General features: G+C 36.9%; 1 protein-coding gene across 1 annotated transcript in view; it reads right to left on the bottom strand.

The window, feature by feature from the left end:
- LOC113062550 (voltage-dependent calcium channel subunit alpha-2/delta-1-like) overlaps positions 1-12077 on the bottom strand; it is a 51366-nt gene extending 39289 nt beyond the window's left edge. The window contains exon 1 of the mRNA XM_026232473.1: positions 11703-12077. Coding sequence (XP_026088258.1) covers positions 11703-11806 — 104 coding nt within the window. The 5' untranslated portion in view covers positions 11807-12077. The remainder of the gene's footprint in view (positions 1-11702) is intronic.
- Between the last annotated feature and the right edge of the window lie 10119 nt (positions 12078-22196).

Below are 22196 nucleotides of genomic sequence, written 5' to 3'. Positions count from 1 at the left end.
GAGAGGTTCTCTGTGATGTGCACACCCTGGAACTTGGTGCTGCTCAATCTCTCCAAAGTTGCACTGTTGAGGTTTAGAGTGTTCAGTGTGCACTCTCCTGAAGTCAACAAAAATCTCCTTCGTCTTCTCCACATTCAGAGAGAGATTGTTTTCACTGCAACACCCGGCCAGGCGGCTCACCTCGCTCCTGTAGTTTGTCTCATCTCTGTTGCTAATGAGACCCAATACAGTTGTGTCATCTGCAAACATAATGAAGAAGCTGGAGTTGTGTGATGATGTGAACTAGTGTGTCAGCAGAGTGAAGAGGAGGGGGCTCAGCACACATCCTTGGGGATGCCCAGTGTACAGTGTGATGGTGCTGGATGTGCTACTGCTGACCCATACTGCCAGAGGTCTAGATGTATGAGTGCTGAGTGGAAGGCAGTGGCAATGGCATCATCGGTCGAGTGGTTGGACCGATATGCAAACTGGAAGGGGTCCAGGGAGTGGGGAAGGGCAGACCTGATATGGTGCATGACTAGACATTCAAAGCACTTCATGAGAATAGGAGTAGGTGCAACTGGCTGGTAGTCATTGAAGCAGGATGGAAACGGCTTCAGTGAGATGTCTGTGAAGACATCAGTTATTTCCACCTTTGTGATGTGAGGATTGCATGAAGCTGCTCGGTCAAGGAAATCCATTTCACAAAGCAGGGAGTTTTGTGTTGAAATTACTGCTGATATTCAATAATCTTCAAATATTTTGTATCAACTGGTGCGTTGGCAACTTCTGTGCACCATACGCCTCTATGATCCATCTTTGTGACTTTACATGATCTGCTGTTCCTTAACGCTTCCAATTTCCAGTTATAATACTTAAAGTTGACCATGAAATTTCTAGGAAGGATGAATTTTCACAAACTTATCGCAAAGGTGGCACCTTATCACATTAATCAAACAGATTTTGAAAAAATATTTTGGAAGTCAACTGTTTGGTTGCCCAAACTCTTGAAAATATCTTCTTTTGTGTTCAGCAGGAGAGAGAGAATACATTTCTTATTAATTGGAGTCAGCGAGTAACCTTAATGACAGAATAGATAAATTCAGATTTTTATACAGATTTCTTCTTCAAAGTTCTCATTAATTTGTTAGGAATATTTATATACATAAGTATTTATATACATATATATATATATATATATATATATATATATATATATTTTCCTTATTGTCTACCATGTATTATTTTAAAAAAGGTAAACAAATCTTCAAATCATAGATGTAGTTAAATGTGCCATTAAATAATACATTAAAGGGGTCATATGATGCTTTTTTAAAGATCATTATTTTGTGTATTTGGTGTAACAGAATATGTGGACATGCTTTAATGTTCAAAAAACACATTCTTTTTCAAATACTGTACATTATTGTAGGTCCGCTATGCCCCGCCTCTCTCAAACGCATAGTTTTCTACAAAATCCTTTTGACAAGCTCAGTCTGCCAACTGACCCAGTGCATTGTGATTGGCCAAACAACGCAAGCACTCATTGGAAATGTAACACCCCTTTCCATAATCGCAAGCTCCATCTTTCAAAATAAATGTGAAGACAGTTAATAATGTTCTTAGTTTTATCACCAGTTCAAGGCCAAAAGGGGAACAGAGTGGTGTGACAGACACAGTAATGAAGATCATATGTGTTTGCAGTACACAAGCCAGGGACAGTTAAGAGTGCGCACACACACACACACACACACACACACAACTCCACATTTGAACATTCAGTAGCATATAAACAAAACATACTTGCAGTAGCTGATTCAGAAGCACCTAATTGTTGTAGCAAAATCAGAATGATCTCCTCTCCTAGGTTCACGAAACGGTCGTCCATAAAATGCGTTGCTGTTCTGTTGTAAGTAATCTTAAAGATTACTAAATGCATCTTTCAGAAGACCAAATAAAGTGCTTTTGCATTCACCTAGATACACACAGCATCTCCCTGACATGGCTGCTTCAACACTAACTGCGGTTACTGAAACCATGCCTTATTTCTTTGCCTGTACATTTGGACGGCATTACCAAAATATTTCCACATAGTTAAGTTGACATGTGGGGGGTGTTTGAATGAGACATTTTAGGGGGCGTGACAGAGTCTTAACTTTGATAAAGAATATCTCTTTGGATTTGAGACTTTATTCTTTGCAACTTTACAGATCTTCTTTATGCACCAAGAGCTTGAGAAAGAGAAAGAAAACATTGAAATTATTTTTGGATATATAGGATTTCCTGGACATTGCAAAACTTCAGTTTGGAAACACCTGGTCCACTGCATCTTAGCACTTATAAATCTCAATGGTTTTTTTTTTTTTTTTTTTTTTATGAATCAAGTACTGAATTAATACAGACAACAGATGCAACCAAACAATGTTAAAAGCATTTTCAGTTCATTCTTTGAATATGCTTTTTGTCCCTGTCAGTGGCAAAGATTCTTGAACAGAAGTGGTTTGATTCAATCCCACTAAGATACAAGAACTGTAAATCATGTTCCATCTCTTTCTACGTGAGAAATGTGTTAAAGACAGAGAGAAAGGGAGTCAGGTAAACTCTCTGAAAAATTGCAATGACAAAGGTAATCATTTTGAATTTTCACAATTTTCTAAAATTTAATTAACGCTGCATATGAATATTTCATATTAACTCATTCATTACCAGCAACTGATATGAGCAGGACTATTATAAGATCATGTTATTAGGAACTCACATTAATCTGAGGTAACTCAGTGTGCTGCATTTGCATGCTCTGTTAACCAATGACACCCAAGATAAAAGAACACTGAAGAATGTTCAATGGGGCTGTCGCTGTGACCCTCCTGCAACCCAAATTCTGTGTGCCCACTACATTCAGCACAGTACCGTCAGCACAACTTGTGCAGCTCTAGTTCCCGCTGTGCCAAGGTAGGAGGGGCTGGAGCCAGACAAAGTCACAGTGACATTGTGAACGACCAGGGATGTTCTCCTAATACAGACTGTTGTATTATTAGAAACTGTTGAAACGGAGCCAACCCGCATAGCTGTGCTTTCAGGCACTAATTTCATGCACACCAAAGAGATATAGTGCCAAGAAAAAGAATGTGAGGCCACTGGAATACATTGGTTTTCTACATTAATTGGTCATAAAATGTCTTCTAATTTTCAATGTCACAAGTATTGGCACACTTAATTTAACAACACAACATTGAACATATCCCACTTTTTGAACAGGTTGATAAGAGTATATATATCAATATATATACAGTGCCTTGCGAAAGTATTCATACCCCTTTTTTTTTTTTATGTTTTGTTATGTTGCTGCTACCAGCACACTTTACGTTTTACTTTTAAATTTGCAAAGATGTTAAAAACCTGTTTTTCGCTTTACCGTTATGATGTATATAATGTAGATATGGAAAAAAAATAAAAATAATAATAAATAATAATAATAATAATTTAAAAAAAGTAATAAAGTAGTAAGGCAACAACAACAACAAAAAAAAAAAACGTGAAAAAGTGAAGGGGTATGAATACTTCCTGCAAGGCCTTCTATATGTAGATTCTGAAGGACAGTACAAAATGAAATAAAAATATAAGATATTTAAAGTAAATACAACACATCATCATCCTGTCCAAAAAGGTTTACACCCGACTCTTAATGCATTTCCTTAATAAACATCACTGAATGTTTCCACGCGTTGTAATTGTAGTGAGGTAAAGCTCCAAAAAAATAAATAAAAATAGCATACATGTATCATAAAAATGGCCCATATGAGCCATGCACTATATTCCAAGTCTTGTGAAGGGATTGTATTTTATATATCTGTAATGAATAGATGGAAATTTAAGCTGTCAAAGTTCACCTTCAACTTTCAATTCATGATGAAGAGCAGCTTGGACATTCTTTGGAAATTAGGTTCAGGAACAAAATTAGGGTGATGATATGATGAAAAAACATAAATTTTGAGAAAACAATTCTATCATCATTTTTGAAACAGATTAAGATATTATTAATAAAGGGTGAGCGATTGGAAGTCATTGAACCAAACCTTTAAAGCTATAAAAAGTTGAAAAAAAAAAAAATGTAACAATATGTGACTAAAAGCCTAAAATAAATCTGTTATAAATCTCTCTCTACAGAAAACTTGGATAAACCTGCCTAATTCATATGGATTACTTTTATAATGTCTTGATGCTTAAAAATTTGGGTTGAATTGATTTGCATGGTAAGACAGAAATTTCTTACCATGACAGAAATGGCTTTATATATAAAAAAAAAATGTATTTGTATTTCAAAGATGAACATAAGACTTCTGCGGTTGAAACGACTGAGGGCGAGTAATTAATGACAATATATACATTTTTGAATAAATAAAAAAATCTTTTTAAGGTCAGATTTTGTGACAAGGAGAAGGAATGAATTAAACTACAATAAAAATATACTTTATATACAGTATACATATTTTTTGGATGTAACATTTTTGTCTACGCCTGTCTTGTGGAGCATGTAAAATATGGATCTCTCTCCCCCGGCACTGAGCTTCCCTTAGGTCCTGATATTGAAATTTCTGATTAAAACTGATTTATGTCAGAATGAATTCCTAAATGTGAGGCTGAAATCTAAATATGCTCTTTCTGCATCCTGCGATAGCTGGCAGAGAGTGAGTATGTGCGTGAGTGAGTCCATCAAGGAGAGTGTAGGGTTTCTTTACACATTAGTAATCTCCTCTGGCAACCGTGGCTGTCTCCACAAATACATCTCTCCTCCTTTCTGTCCCTCTTTTTCTCCTTCCTTCACTCATGGTCAGGACATCTGTCTGTCTCACTATAGCACACGTCTTATAAACAGATGTTAAGATGCACATGTATGTTAAGCCCAGGGTACCTCAAGTACACCAATGCAAGTTAGCATATCATATTCTAACCTTAACTAAGCTTAATCTCAACCCTATACAACAACCATGGCAACACATGCTTGTTTCCCTCCAATATCTGTCCTTCACTGTTCGTTCTGGACTTTGTACAGCTTCTCCTGCGTCAGTGTCATAAACAGTGAAATTGGCCTTGTGGGGGAAAATGTCAAATTTATATCAATCTGTCCACCTCACGTATAAAAATGAACCAAGATTTTGCTAAAACTACCAAAAAAAAAAAAAACAACAACAACAATGGGTTAATATACTGTAGCTCAAATTTGTATTTAAAGTAAGACTGTTGTAATACAAATGTTAATCATTCTGTCAAAAAAATTATAATAATTTCAAAGGCAGTTTTTTTGGCCCTGAAGAACAGGATCTTTATGGTTTGGTCTCATTTTAAAAAACATTTTTGAGCCAATCACCTGAGCCGTGAATGCCATGTGACTGATAACTTCTTATATTACAACTCTAATTCTAAACTAGACAGACTGAGAACCTACAGTAAATAAATAAATAGTCACTGGTGAATCTTATATGATATAATATATAACATAAACTATTTTTTGAAATGGGTCTCACCAAGGCTGCTTTTTTATACAGATGCTGTAAAAAACTGCAACATTATGACATATATCATTACAATTTTAAGAAATTATTTTACATTTTAATACATTTTAAAATATATTTCTGTACTGTAGTTTGCTGTGTCACATGATCGTATAAAAAATGCATAAGATTTTTTTGGGAAAACAAAAAGCTGAAATAACAACATATTTGTTTGAAAAAGATTTTTTTGCAACAATGCATATTTGATCAATGCATCCTTGCTGAATAAAAGTATTAATTTAACAAAACTTGTGAACAGTAGTGTAAATATAGAATAACACTGATATTTCTAACGCAATACTTATGAGCTGCAGAAGATCAATAAGTTATCTTACTGTCTGTTTTTAAAGCCACAAGCTCTCACAAATAGCCTAAAGAATCCACTAATCAGTTATTTAGAGTATCTTTAGCACAAATGAGGAAGGATTGTGAGATATGAGCCTGTAGACAAGTTTACATACTCTCAGAATGTATGTATGTATCTTTGCAGTTCTTTAAAACATCAAGCATTATTTAATGTTAAGGCAACATTTTGTGGGGCTACTAAAATCATCTGAAACCATACAATTATGACACTAATGAAAACAAAATAAGACTCAACATATTATATGTGGGCATGGGAACTGGAGGACTTCTGCTGAGTGGGTTGACTTTAGCTTTACTCTGGGGACAACTTTGTCTAAACCGGTCGAAATCGGGGGATTTCAAATTTTCCAATTTGAGAAATAAAATGAAATAAAACATGATAAAATAAAATATACATTTAAATGAAATTAAAGTGTAAAAAAAGTTATAAGTAAATACATTTAACAAATTTGAGTTTTGTCACAATCACAGTTTCGTTCAATTCAAAATTCATCATTGATTAAAAAATAGATTAAAAAACATAATTAGCTTTTTACAAATCAACTGAAAGAAATGAAAAAAAAATAATGTTTTCACTGACATATCTATGTAAATGTAGCCTATTTGTGTGGAAAGAAAGTAAAAACTTCTGTGCAGTTTGCACAAGACTATTAATTGGTAAGACACAAGAAACATTCTGGTCTTCTGCCATTCACCCTGAATCTGACAGAGCTTTAACTTTGCCCGAGTGTCTGAGTGACAAAAATTGCTCCCAGCTGTTTTCAGAGGGCTCAGCAAATACCTACAAAAAGGCTTCCTGCTGAACTAAGGTGTTAAAAAAACTGCCCCTAAACACATAAGCACAGCACAAACACATAATGTACTAGCAAAATCTTTTTTTTCTGGAAAGATCTAAAACTCTGGAGCCGCAGTTCAAAGTTAAGCCCACACCACAAAGACTGTGAGCCGGCTGATTTCCAAAGGGCAAATAATGCTCATTTTGCACTCTGAGATGGGAGGAATAAGGCTAGAAACAGGAAAGGCCCATGTATCGAACTGCTTAAGCATGAAATTTGATTATGCTTGAAGTCAAATGTACAACATGGCAAGGACTCTGACGCAAATGTTGTAGAAGTGTGATTCCAAGATGAAGAGAGGCTAACCGATCCAGTACTGTCATCCCAGAAACCTGAGCCATGAGGGAACCATCAATCTAGTTTGATGGACAAAGAATCCATCACGTGCTGAGAAATCACCTCAGTGTCCGGATCCAAAGTCAAGGCAGTAAAAAAATAATTATTCTTGGTTTTCATACATACAGTGGCATGCAAAGGTTTGGGATGCAGTAAGTTTTTTTTATTATATATGTGTGTAGATATAGATAGATGTTTACATTTAGCCCACAAGACAAAAAAATAAAATAAAATTTTAAGTCAAACAAGGAAAATGCTTTTGTACAGTCCAAAAACACCCTCTTTTCCCAGCATGCACCGAGGCATAAATAAGTTTGATTGCATTTTGACCATTTGACAGTTTGAATTACCCAGTGATTGTTTATTTGTGTCATTTGTAGTACAAATTATCAGTTTTAATAAGTACTTTGCTCTCCTGTGTTAAGTACTTTGTGTCTCCTGCATGATCTTGATCAAACATTACTGTAAATACAATTATATTTTTTGTATTTTGAACTTTCTACTCATTAAAGAATCAATTAAATAACTTTTTTCTTTTCTTTTTTACATTGATAATAAGTAATGTTTCTTGAGCATCAAACTAGGAAATCGTGGGTGTGGTATGCCAGGGACGCCTGGGCCTTGGACATTACAGCGGGAAGATGGCAGATCGACCAAGGAAGGCTGAGCTTTCTCCAGCACTCTGTGACTGATCTGTTGCCAACACCAAAAAACATAAAGATCTGGGATGGAGAGGAAGACCCATCATGCAACCAATGTGGAGCGGTCTCCCGTACACTGAACCACATCCTGACTGGTTGTCCAAAAGCATTGGCAGAAGGGCGGTACAGACGGAGGCATGACAAGGTCCTCAATAAAATCGCAAAATGGGTGTAACACCAGCGAGTCAAAGCCAATAACAAGCAGGCCCATCCGCCCGATACCATAACCTTTGTGAGGGAAGGAGACAAAGCTCATAAGACCGGGAAGGTGGCCAAGAACCCACCCTCTTCCTTGCAACGAGCCTCTGACTGGGATTTGAGAGTGGACCTGAAGAGGAAACTTGTCTTCCCACAGAAACGTGGCAGCAACCTCCCTCCGACCAGATATGGTCCTGCAATCCAGGAGCACTAAAACCATCATAATTGCTGAGCTTACGGTGTCCTGGGAAGAGAGGTAAGCCACATCCTACCAACTGAAAAAAGCAAAGTACCAGGATCTGGTTGACGAAGCTGCTGTAAAAGGGTGGCATGCAACCAGCTACCCTATCGAAGTCGGTTGCCGTGGGTTCCCTGCAAAATCGGTGCGCTATTTCCTCTAGCGAATTGGCCTGGAGTCTAAACAGCTGAAAAAAGCCACCAGGGATATAGCTGCAGCAGCTGAGTCCAGCTCAAGATGGCTGTGACTGAAGAGAGCCCACAGTTGGAACCCTTCTGCAGGTGAAGGCAAGCCAGTCTTCGCTGCCCCACTCAGGCGAGGTGTTCAGGTTAAGGGGCGAAACACCTGAGACCCTGAGATCCCTGCTGATGATGCGCAAGGGTTCCAACAACGTGGATGCTCCGAGGAATAACATCTCAGAAGATCTTCATCACCATAGTTAGTATAGTTCCTACGGTTGCAGCTTGTGGCAAAGCATCTCTGATGTTTACTTCACCGTCTCCTGCATTATCTTGATCAAACATTACTGTAAATGCAATTATATTTTTTGTATTCTGAACTTTTCTTTTTTACATTGATAATAAGTAATGTTTTTTGAGCATCAAACTAGCTTATTAGAATAATTTCTAAAGAATCATGTGACACTGAAGACTGGATAAATAATGTTGAAAATTCAGCTTTGCCATCAGAAATGTTAATTTTATGGGAAAATATATGAATATAGAAAACAGTTCTTTTTCAGTTGTAATGGTATTTCACAATGATGCTGATTTTACAATATTTTGGAGCAGATAATGCAGCTTTGATGAGCATAAAAGACTTATTTTAGAAATATTAAAACATCTCACTAACTCCAAACTTTTGAAGGGAAGTGTAAATAATGCCATTTTTTTGGCATAAAAATATTAAGCAGATGAATTCAGTTCAAAATAAGCCATGCAAAGTGTATAAGTTCACAGCTAAAAGTCTGTTTATTATCATGAAAGCCATGAGAGCTCATTAAAAGGAGGACGACAGGTCCCTAACCATTACAGAAGCAAAGATGACAGTTCATAACATCTAAATAATGGCAAAAGTGCATAGAGGCGCTACCTGCTTTGTGCTTCTCTCGAGAAGCTTTCCGGATGGAACGGGTGACATCAGCCTCAGATCTGAGGACATTAATCATTTGCCTCACAGCACAGCAAAAGCCACAAGACACTAAGAAGGGACGAGGGAGATTGGGGAGGAGAGTGCAGTCAGAAGCAGACAGGCTCTGGCATTAGGAGGTTAGAGTTTGGGCACAAAGATGTAGTCATTCAGATCAGGAGGAAAAGGGAAGAAAAAATCACTTATGTAATGTGACATTTCTCAGAGAAATATGATATAAGCAGGAAGGAACATCTGTTTATCTGTTGGGTTTTGGTTGTTGCATGAAAGCAAATGGGTGTTAAATACAAGAATGCGCCAGAATTTGTGATGCCTGCTAAAAAGGAAAGTCATTTTAGAAACAAAACAAGTTATTACATTTTAACTAAAGACTATTAATATGACTATTTTGTCTATTTAGAACAATGTAAACCAACAAATCATTCAACAAGACCAAGTAAATAGACCAGATTTTGATTTCAAGTCAATTTTAACTTGTTAGATCAGGTACAAACTCACAACACAGAGTAGACAAAGGCCTAAGGACATCAGACTGTGATTTACATATTACCAAATTCTGTCTCAACCCCAAACAATCTCAAGCAAAGAGTGGAATCTGATTGCTCGCGTTTGACAGATGATTGTTTCTATGCCTTGAGCTGTTCTTGTGTCCAATCTGTCATAGAGAGGAACTATATCAGTTTAAAGATGTTGTGAAACACACTAAAACCCAACAAGTGTACAGTAGTTTAACGCCAGCGACAGGATGGAGAGCACGGTCGAGCAACTCTACACCTGTAAGAGGCTCTGCTCAACTAAAAATAACTCACAGGACACAGGTGGCACATCTGGTTTTGATGACCACTTGTCTGCACTAGCAGCCTGGCTGGTGTTATAAAACCACATAACATGTTGTGAATTAATTTGTTAAAAGATTACATAGTTTACAGTTTATAACAAAAATAATATGAAAGATTTAAAGGGACAGCTCACAAATTCCGGCATTACTTTATTACCCACATGTCTTTTTAAACTTGTATGACTTTCTTCTGCAGTACAGAAAAATATCAAGTTGGTAAAAGTTTTGAGATATATATATATATATAGGCTATTCCATTTGTCCTTGAGTTTGATTTGAGAATTGGATCAGTCATATACTTAAAGTAATTATTATTTATTTATCTATTGGAGGGGTTGGTTGGATCAACGTGATTCATTTAAAAGATCTGACTCAAATAAATTATTTATTCACGAATAGGATGTCAGAGACGAAACATGCCAAAAAGAAATAGGTCACATGTTCATCACATATTGCCTGTATTTTATCTCCACTAAATGTCTTTAGTAGTTTTAGCAGCACTGTACTGTACAAACCTACATTGCAATACCACATTTATACTTTACAGTAAAATACTGTAATACAACCAACTAATACTTAAAATGTATGGGGGGAGGATAAATACTTTTACACAAATTCAAAACTTTTATGCACCATTTGTCCAAACGCAACAAACAAAACTCTGTAATTTTTCATTCTATCAAATGATCATAGTGTATTTTTGATTGGCTCTAAACTGACAACTTATTTGGTTAATCATACACTCGACACACACACACACAAAAAAAGCTTTTTCCTAAGCATTTAGACATTTACCACAACTGCTTCAGAATTTAAGTTTGAGATCATTCAGGTGGAAAATCAAGATTATTTTCAAATTGAACAGCAGCAATGTTGACATAGTGGTCCAGAACAGCATCACCAGCCTCTAAGAAAGAGGCCTGTGGACATGTTGAGACGGGAGATTATTAAGCATGGATTCAAACCTCCTATGCAAGTGCAGCAAATATGTAGTCTAGATAAAATGCAATGAAATTCACTTCCAGATGTAAATGAAAAGCAAGATACATAATTCAGGATAATTAATGTAACAACACACATTCAGTGGTGCCCAAAATTATTAGAACACTGTTACTTTCACCAGCTTAAAAAAACCAAAAACAAAGTCTGTATGGCTGTGCTAACTGTTTTTAGAACAAGTAGGCTATATTGCATTGGAGAAAAGTGTCAAATCGATAAAAAAAAAGAACTTAACAAACCGCCACTGAAACGCGATGCAACGCTGAAAACCATCGCTCTGACGCATGTGCATCTCCAAACAACTGTCTCCAAAAAAGCGGACACGGAACGCGCGTAACGTCCCTGTGTAAACACAACTTCTGGCTTGAAAAGTACTGGTCTATCTTCCGCTCTTGGAATACAAAAACGTAAAAGGCTTTTGCAATTATAGCCAACAAAAATGCTGATAGTAAGAAGTGAAACAACTCAGAAATCATAACAATAATAGCAAGTTTTGCACTGCCTACTTACAGATGGGAGTCGGGAAACTGTATAGCGCTTCCACAGCTGAATAAAGACAGAACTAGAAGAATAGCAGCGGACAATCTGAACGCATCCATTCTTCTGACTGACATCCAACAACAGACGAGTTTCTCCCACTAAAATCCACTGAAGTGACCCTCCTAAAGCAGCCGAGCTGGCGCCATGAGCGCCTCTATACTTCCAAAATCAAATCTCAGATGTTTCTGGTCCCTCCAGCTACTTCAGCCTGTGCCCTGTTGAATCAGTTCAGATGTTTCTCCAGAGATGTGGAGACTGACAGGGCGTTTCCGTGTCTCTCCGCTTTGACAGTACGTTAAGAGAGTCTGTGGCGGATCAGTTTCCACACGCCCCCCCACCCATCTGCGCGCGATCTCCATCACGCGTGTGGCTCCATACAAGGAGCGCGCGCCGCACAATAGATACTGTACGCGCTGCTAGGCATCACGAGCTCATAGCGTTGAATGACAAGTTAGAGTTTTATCAGATAGATAGATATATGAACAATAGATAGATGAACTCTTCAAATACAGTTTTAGTTTAATACAACAAACTGCTATTATTGCCTCAAAAATAAAGATACTCTTCCCTGTAAACAAGTTGACATTTTGTGATAATGATCTTCAACCTATTAAGCAGCTGTAGGTTTCTGTAGAATTTGGCATCTTATTGTATGTATATAGCCCCAGCCAGGCACAATTATTGCTAAATGTTTACAGATTGACAGACAGACAGACAGACATTGAGACAGACAGGAACATATACACACAGTTAAATTATGAGAACATTATGTTACTGAGAGTAATAGCATTTATTAAATTATGATTATGGAAATTATGTGTCCAACTAAAAAGTTTCAAAAATAAAAGGCATATAATAATCAATTATATATAACTCTTTGGGCTGACATTTTGAGAACATTTGTAAAGGCCATATAACTCAGAGAGAGAGAGAGAGAATTACGTTTAGATAGATTTTTTAACGTTCAAATATTGACACTATAAAGCAAATATCTCAGTTCTTAAAAAGGTGTCTATTGTCAAATGGCAAAGAGGAAATAAATCTTCCGTGACAATATAAATATATTTTTAGTACGTTTTTTTTTGCAGGTTAGATTGCTCCCTAAGGTTATGATTTCTATGTTATGAAAAGATATGCAGTGTTCGCTGTCTGGATGGGGAGGTGAGCTGCATTTACTGACTTTGATCTCAGCAAATATGAGGATTTACACTCGGGCGTATTTGAAGAACTGTGTGATTGTGTGTGCTGGTGTGTGCGCATGTGTTAGCACTTTGAATATGTGAGGTCCTCAATGTTAGATGCATAGGTAGCAGTAGTGCATGAAGCCAGAAACTCATTCTCATAAAAGCATCCTCACGGATCCAGCAGCACACTCATAACCTCATTTTAAGTGGATTACAGGGCTTCAGTTAGATTAGGTGGTATTAGTAAGAAGAAACAACATCCAATACAAATGCAACCAATACAGAAAAGTGACTGGATAAGACAGACATTATTATGTTTTGACTGATAATCTCTAAATAGCTGTTATTATTAACACTTTATAACAAGGTCTCATTTATTAACATTGCTAATTTTTTCACCTTTGTTGATGTCAATAAAAATGTTCATATTAGTTTATATAGCATTAACTAATGTTAACATTATAATGTATAGTATGAAATACTGATATCCATTTAATGTCTTAAACTATGATTGTATGTGACACAGTATGAGAAGAATAAACACTGAAAATATTAAAAGTAATCAAAATTAAATGAAGGGGGGGGGGTGCACAGTTAAATATAAAAAATCAGCAAATAGCCCATCATAAAAAGGTCTCCTCTAATAATTCGCTAAACTGCAATCAATCAATCATACAACTTAGTATTTTTATCTTTAGTTTTCCAGGATACGTGTCTGTTTTCTGTAAAAAAAAAATTAAAAAAAAATTTTTGTGAGTTTAGCTTAAAACACACTTATCTGCCAATGGCATTTCCTTGGAAATTAAGTTATTTTCCTACCACAATTTTTTACTTGTTTAAACTTAAACTAACTTCATTTTGATACATTTAGTCATATAGTCCAGTCATAAAGTACATATAGTCCAGAAACAAGACTATATGATAAACCTTTTTTTTTTTTATTCCCTCAAGTAAATTTGTCTTGACTTGAGAATGTTAAGATATTTGTACTGGAAAACAAGACAAAAATACTGAGAAAAATTATTTGTTTGCATTGTAGTGGCCAATAAGGTACAGCTATATGATGCATTCTACAATTGTCAGGGTGTCTATCACTGTACAGGATGTGCATATATGGGGTCATCAGGAGTTCATGGTTCATCCCCCAGGATGTGAGCTACAGAGCAGGCAGGTAGGGCAAACGCTGTACACACTATCCACAGATTACCTGATCTCAGTCATCTCCTAGAAACACAACACTATCTATTCACAGCCACGGGAGTCACCCGAGTTATCCCAACTCTGTAGCTGAAGAGGACGCACTCTTCAAAAGGCAGAAGATGAATGACAGTAAATCAGCAAAAGATAAAAAGAGCAAGGAAAAGCACAGACAGACAAAGGAAGAAGAGGAATGCAGAAAATACTTTTTAATAAAAAAGGTAACATGCCCTGTCAGTGAGGTACATCTACTCAATTTGCAGTAAATGACCTGGCAGGCGATGCCAAAGAGAGCACTGTGGTACATTTACTGACATCAGGGTGCGTGGGGCTGTTATGGATCCCTCTGTTGGGATTACACTGAGTGATGCTGGTGGGTTTTATTGCCACTTGGAAATGGTACAGCTGTTGGGGGAGGTAGAGATTATGGAGCAAAATATGAGCAAGTGCTTTGTTTTTTCTCTCTGGTTACTCTTAATGCTCCATAACTTTCATGTTTTTAGATGGATGATTATGATATAAAAGTGAAAGTAATTCATATGCTTCATATTACACTATATTAGACCCCTAACCTACAGGATTGGGCCAAATTCAAAGTCGATTATTTTGGCTGTATTAAAAATAAAACAATTCAATCTTTAATAGTTTCTTTAATTCCATCCTTGTCCCTGTGTGTAAAGCAGATAAACCTATACATTTCAGATATTTTTTAAACCTGTAAAGCTACAAATGAAAGTTTTACTTGACAAAGTTTTGTTTTTGGTGAAAAATTGGTTGAAATTGAACTGTAATGTACTGTAAAAGTCATTCTCAGTTTAATTCTGAATTTCAGAAGTGGACAAGTTTGCCGTCTGATAGCTTTCATGTGATACATGTCAGTTTTGCAAATATCTCCTCAAGGCAAAGTAACTGCAGTACATTTCAGTTCATTGTTTAGATTGTTGAAAGTCATCAATTATAAATGCAGACCTAGAAAAAATAAACAGGACTTGCACGACAGCCTGAACTGGATAATGATGATAATAATAAGCGCCATGTATATTTAGACCTGGTGTCTTGCTTTAATTTTTAACATAGTCATTTGGCAGGCCAAATCAGCCTTATGCTCTGTCTCTGTCCCAGTAGCTAACGATTGTGTGTTAATATTTAATATTGGCCTAATAATTTTCCTTGCTTCGCTCTTAGGTGTAGGTACTGCAGATCCATTTGGGAACCATTTCCTTTGAGGAATACTGACTTCATTAAATTAAATGACCAAGTTTTGTTTTACATCTTTCCCCAAAATAATATCAATAGTGGCCATCTATGTGGGGCACCATGTGTCACCCCAACTGAGTTTATTCCCCTCTGAATCAACACTCAGAGCTGATTCTATAAGCAGGTTTTAGCTAACTGGGTTGCTCTCCTCCAGAAAAGGGTTTTGTTCGTAATGTTAAACTGCAGAAGAAATTAACCCTGATTCCTATTTTCACTTTACATGAAAGAAAAAGCATGCAAACAAACATTTTTGTCTAAAGGCAATGTGAATGTTTGGACATGAACTGACTTACGTGTCAGAAACACATGCATTGGGTACGGTGGCGGGCATCTCTGTCCTTTTACTTGGCTGCCCTTCTTGTGGTTTTAGGCCTCAGGATTGTAGAGAATAATCTGTCAAATAAAAATATATAATTTGGTTGCTTTTCAGAATATTCATTATTACAGCATATGGTATTTATTCCAGAAACACATTTTTAATTAATTCTTTTTAATCAAGCTTTTCCTCCAATCAGGGTTTACCAAGTGTCATTTATTAATTAATCTATCCCATGGAGATTGTTTCCAAGGCAATTGAGGACAACCGAGTCCCATAAGTTGCATAAGAGTTTGGGAACGTTAATTTACAGGATTGATGCCAGATAAACATGTGAGTTGAAAACACAGATGATTACCTCAATGTCTTACAGATGCCCTTAAATTTTTCAAAAATGTTCATGATCAAAAAATGTTGTGCCAAAAACAATTTGCTATTTGGCAGTGCAGCCATTCGGTGGCTTTGTTAGCAGCAATCGGTTTTGGGAATACTTGAGCTGAGAATGCAGATGGAGCCACAGATTGAAGAAAATCTAGCAGAAAAGAAGCTGGCCACCAATACATGACCTGGACGCAGTCCCACAGCTCTGTCTGCAACCAGGACACCAGCAAAAGAGATGCAGCTTCACAGCATCACAGCTTCCTGGCTAATGAGGTGCTGATTCCCTTCTGGTTCGGATTTATTTACAATTCACCTAAAAAGATGGCAATTGATGAAAGGCGTGTAACTTCACATGAGAGGCGCACATACTCAACAGGTGTCAATACTGCCACTTAGTCAATATGCAACATGTTCAGGGATTCAGAAGATCTTAGTAATAAGTATCACATATTTTAAAGATTCAGACTGGAGAAGGAGGTTTTAACACCTGAAGAAAGTGATCTGTTAGCATTGTCATTCATTTTAATGACAGTAAAAGCCTGGACATATTCTCAATGAAATCTGCCACCTTTATTATTGTTAACTAAAATTATTTATTTATTTTTTTTCCGCTGAATTAAAATGTCTAAATATCAGACATAAAAAATAAATGTTTTTCCATTGACTTTTGGATTATTGCATAAAAAAAGCTCTGTGACCAAAAAAAGTTTGTGACGATTTTTTTAATCATTTTCATAAAAAAACATGACTTTAATGAATTACACTGAGGTTGCATGACTTAAGCGTTACCACAACTAAAAATGAAAATCAGAAACGCTGGCAACTAACTGAAATAACGTACTAAAATAATTATTAAAAAGCCTAATAAAATAAAAGTACACCATAAATTACAAAAAATTCAACTATTTAAAATGAAAACTGAAAAATACATTTACTTATCTGATGCTATAATAGAGAACTGCATTTTTCATTATTATTATTATTATTGTTGACTTTTGGATTATTGCAGAAAATACGCTCTGTGGCCAACAAAGGTTAATGATCTTTACAGGTTTCATTCATGAAAATAATCTTCATAAACAAATGAATTACACTGATTTCACTGTTACAACAACTAAAAATGAAAATCAGAAATGTTTGCAACAAACTGAAATAAGTACTAACATAAGCCTAATAAAACAAAAGAGCACCAAAAAAAAAAAAAAAAAAAAGAAAAAACCTAATTTAAAATACAATATAAATGTAAATTACAAAATAACACTGTTGTCCAGTCCAGTGGTTTTTAGTTAATCGCCTGAGATTGTCATGATTCAGCCCTCGTGTTCTTGATTTTCTCTGGTCTTGAGGCAGAATCATGACAGGCCCGTGTTTTGTGTGCAAGCACATGGTCTTGTCTTTGGGTCATGTGCTTGTGTTGTCTCGTTCTCTTGTCCCCGCCCCCTTGTTATCCTGTATTGTCATTATTGCTTTACCTGTGTCACCTGTTATGTTATCATTAGTCTCCCTAATTCAATCCCCTTGTGTTCGCTGTCTGGTGTGGTTCATTGTTACACATTGAAAGACCTGTGGATTGTATTTCTTTCGTGTGTTTACCTAAGTAAAGAGTCTTTTTTGTTATACTGTTTGTTTTTAGTCCAGTCAAAGACTTGTTAAGGTTTTGTCTATTCCCTAGTCATTGTTTCCCCCCTCTTTGTCAATCAATAAACCTTGTGTGTAGTGCATTCTGTCTGCGCTTGGGTTCATCCCTGCACAGTCGTGACAGAGATATAAATGTCGTGTGATTTATCACTCTAGAGCTGCAGGAAATGACATCATGACAGGGATGACACTAACCATACTAAATTGTCATTAGTGCAAACAGATGTCACAGACGCAACCCTATTCTGTTTGTATTGTATTTTGAGATTGGATTTGTGAGGTCTGACATTCTCAAACCTTGTTTTAAAAAGCATAGATCTCACTGTATCTGACTGCTGTTCATGTAAGACTGACTTTATCTGTAAATATCAAAGGTCTGCTTATACAATAAGAGCCCAAATGGGCCTGTTTTTTCTCCAGGCAGCTGAGGTGTAATTGTGTTATTATGTCTAATGGCTCACTTCATACAGAGTGTCACATGCTAAGGAAGAAAGAAAGCAGACCGACAGGTAAGGGAATGGCAAACTAGACTAAACACTGGCTTGAGATTTAAAATCAGAACCAGCAAGCCTAGATCTTTATACTGGTCTAAGCAGAAATAACCTCTTTCACCTCTATTTGAATATTCCTCCGCTAATGAGACTGGAGGTTGGTGACCGTGGAGAAACATATTGCGCATAAACAAAGGAACAACATGGCTTTAATTGTCAGCAGCATGAGGTTTGTTTGTGTGACTCATCAAAGCCAAAGGGAAGAGCATCAATGCAGATCTTTGATAAACAAACAGCTCTTTAGAAGTCCACATCTGAACCTTTGAAGAGGGAAAAACAATGCTGACGAAAGAGAAAAAGAGACGGACAGGTGTCCCCTGATCAAAGTGGACACCCAAAGAATCTCCTCCGTCCTCTATTGTTTCTCTCGCCGCCTCTGACAAATCTATTGCGTTACGTAACAGAAATGAAAATAAATCAAGAGTCTACTGTCCTTCATTAAGTCACAGCTCTGAATCTGTCTCACGAGAACACTCTACATAAACACTTTTTGTGTTTATGTAGGTGTAAAAAGGAATTAAATAGCAGCATATCCCAGAACATTCCGTGTCGAGTCAGTTTCATCAAATCAATCAAACAACCATTAAGCCATAAAAACAAATGGGATTCTCATCCATTAAAAGTAATTAAAAGTGTGTCAAATAAAATGACAACAAATAAAATATAAGCAAAAAACACGCAAGTCAACTGACCCTTTCCAGGAAGTTTGATTGACATTCAGTCTGACCAATCATAATGCCAAATCTGCCATTTTGTCTAACAAACCAGACAGGAGAGTAGATTAATTTTGGTGGACTTGAACTTGAAAAATGGTCTGTACTGACATCTTTCGGCGGTGTGAACAAGAACCTTCTGATGTTCATTCATGTTTATTTCATGCTATAATTAGTATCACAATTTTAAGTAGTGACGTGACTCGTCAACCCATTTCACTCAATCTCAACAGCCATTTATGAGCACTGTTCATTCATACTAAACATTTAAGCCAAATGTTTTCAAACTTATGGTGTACAATACAGCCTCCGTGCTCTTAGTATCCCAAACACAAATCATTTTTATAATCATTTATTTATATTTTCATTGTCTGGCTTTTTGGGATTTGGGTATGGAGTTAAATGGTAGAATTAAATTTTTTTGTTGTAGTATTATATCACATTGTGAGTGTATATTAGCACCGTTTGTTGTTTTCTCGTGGCGACTAACAGTGTTTGGACTCGGAAGAGGTTACGCGTGACGCAAGTCTTTGAGATGAACGCTTCACATGCTGCTTGAACCTAAGCACCATCTGTCACGACATACTAAAGAGCCACAAAACGGCATATATTGTCTGAGTTTCTTACAAAATGACAAAACTTGAAAGCTGATACTTTGTTTCATACCAAAAGTAACCTGCTTTGTCTCGCCTGTCAGTGTGTTGTCAGTGTGTCAATTTTCTCTTTGCTCCACAAAGTATTTTTCACTGTGTGAAAACATGGTGAGTGGTGTGAGAGCATTGTCGGACACAGCAACAGTAACTAAGGGGGTGGGTCTTTGTGAAGGGTCAATTAAAAACACACCATTTCCTGAATATAACACAAACAACTGCTATGAACACAAACTGTTATCAAGAATTAACAATGAACTGAAACTGCTGGGAATCATGGGAAATTAATTACCTGATCTGATGCTATAATAAAGAACTGCAGTGATGGAAGTTAGCATCATCCAACCTGGAAGTTAGCATCATCCTAAATTACATATTTCCATTGACTTTGGAATAATAGGCTAATCCAATTATCCAATTTCCATTGGATTGTTGCAGATATGTGGCCAACAAAAGTTAATTATTTCTACAGGTTCATTCATGAAAATAATCATAAATAAACATAACTTTTATGAATTACACTTAGGTCGCATGACTTACCACAACTTAGCTTCTGACAACTCTTTCATTCTTTATTAAAAATATACAAGTTGGAATGTGGCAGATCTTGTTTCAACCACAGACCATATTATAAGCATTTAAACAAACACATTCCAAAAACTGAACAGAAGTGCTTATGCTAACTTGTTTCCAAGCTTTAGGATTCATTCCTTAAGCATTCTATTAAAGTAAATGCTAATGCTTCTAGCTACATGTATGTCATGTCAGAAATGTCCCAGAATGCAGTTCATAACAATGAAAATTCATTATACTTCCACTGTTGCATGAAAGGGCAATAAAGTTGAAATTTACCATAAAATGTCTTCTTATAGGGACACTTTTCTCTGTCAGATCAACCCCCTTCATGGTGGAGAAACATTTTAAAGGGATTTTTGGTAAGAATGCTACCTATAAACATTTAGCTATAGATGTTTTAACTAGCTACCTGAATAAATAAGTTAAGTAGCAACTATATCACCCCCTTAAGTGCTGGAGTATTGACAATACAACAGGACTGCACACTTGCCATGCATTTTTACTTCAGAATTTAATGTTTATGGCCTAATATGAAGCAGAAACTTCACACATGTGACTGGACCATAATAAACAAATCCTTTGACATCTGATGACATTTATAAAATACAGTTTTCAGACTCTAGCATCACTTCTCCAGTCAGGACACACACACACACACGATATGGCTGGCTGTTTCAGCTCTTGATTGCAGACAGATGTCTGCATCTCGCAGCTCTCAGCAGCAGATGTGCCTCGTCTGGCAGACACCAGCAGAGGAAGCTCAGGATCACAGATACGACGCTATAAAGATCTCAGCATCTCATTGTTACTTGTCAACCAAGCCTCATCTGATTACACGGCGAAACAGCTGTGGCTATACAGCACAAACACATTTTTTACATGACAATGTATGAATATAACGTAATGAGACGAGATCCGCATGAGACTGAATCACTGTCTTGCATAAGCAGCAATCTCCTTCTGGCTCTCTTGGGTATGTGTCATAGACATACGGAGATAACACATACATAAATCTACTCATCCACTTCTCTCTCTATTTTTCCCATAAGACTAAGAGCACTGTGGGCAATATCATCTTTAAGTTAAGTGGAAGAGTTGCTAACTTTTTCATTTTTATTCATAAACCATCCTCACTGAGGTTAAAAGACACATATTTAACCTTACTTTGGATTAAATGCTCTCAAACATCATTCCCAATCATGGAGGTCTTTGATAGATGGTATTGCACCAAGAGGTGACCAACTTCTGTCACCTGTCCTCAGACCTGTGAAACAGCGGGCGAAATAACCAACGAATTGTCAGGTTTAGCTGGTTGACTGGACACAAACCCTGGTGAAAAAAGAAAACAGTGTATGCTGGTTAGGTATTGTAATAATATAATCTCCATAATCATCGGGAAGAAGGAGGCGGGAACCGGCGTACAATCCAAAATAATTTTTAATAATTCAAAATAAACACAAAACAGCGCATCAGCCCCTCACGGACGACTGATGCACGCAAATAAAAAGCAATCCGTAAACTAAGGCCCAGGCCTGGTCCTCTCTCATCCTTCACTGTCGTCGCTCCAGTTTAATATCCTTCCATCTCCTACGTGGGACTCGAGACCGGTGGTGGGTCGCAGGTGTAGCTCATCTCCAATCACTCCACCGGCCTCACTCCTCGTTCCCACGTCCCTCGGCTCCGCCCCACTCGTCACAGGTATGTTGTGAAGCAGCTTGGTAGCTGGTTTCATCTGGCCCTAAACTGGTCCTGAGCAAGAGCTATCAGCACTTGATCTTAAACCAGCTACTTTCCTTCAAAACATACCTAACCAGCATATGCGGGGGGCAGTGGATTAAGAGACACTCTTTTTAGCTTAAGCAAAAAAACATGTGTACTGCTTCATGTTCTTTTGCACATCATATCCACTTACAGCTATGAGACTGAATACAGTGACAAACTTTGGTAGTGTCTCTACTGGGATTAGGTTTTGCACTAAATATTCCAGGTTCAATGCCTGAA

Source organism: Carassius auratus, chromosome 4 (genome assembly GCF_003368295.1).
Source record: "Carassius auratus strain Wakin chromosome 4, ASM336829v1, whole genome shotgun sequence".
Lineage (NCBI taxonomy): Eukaryota > Metazoa > Chordata > Actinopteri > Cypriniformes > Cyprinidae > Carassius > Carassius auratus.
The sequence above is the reverse complement of the archived record's forward strand: the minus strand, read 5'-3'. Positions and strand labels throughout refer to the sequence as shown.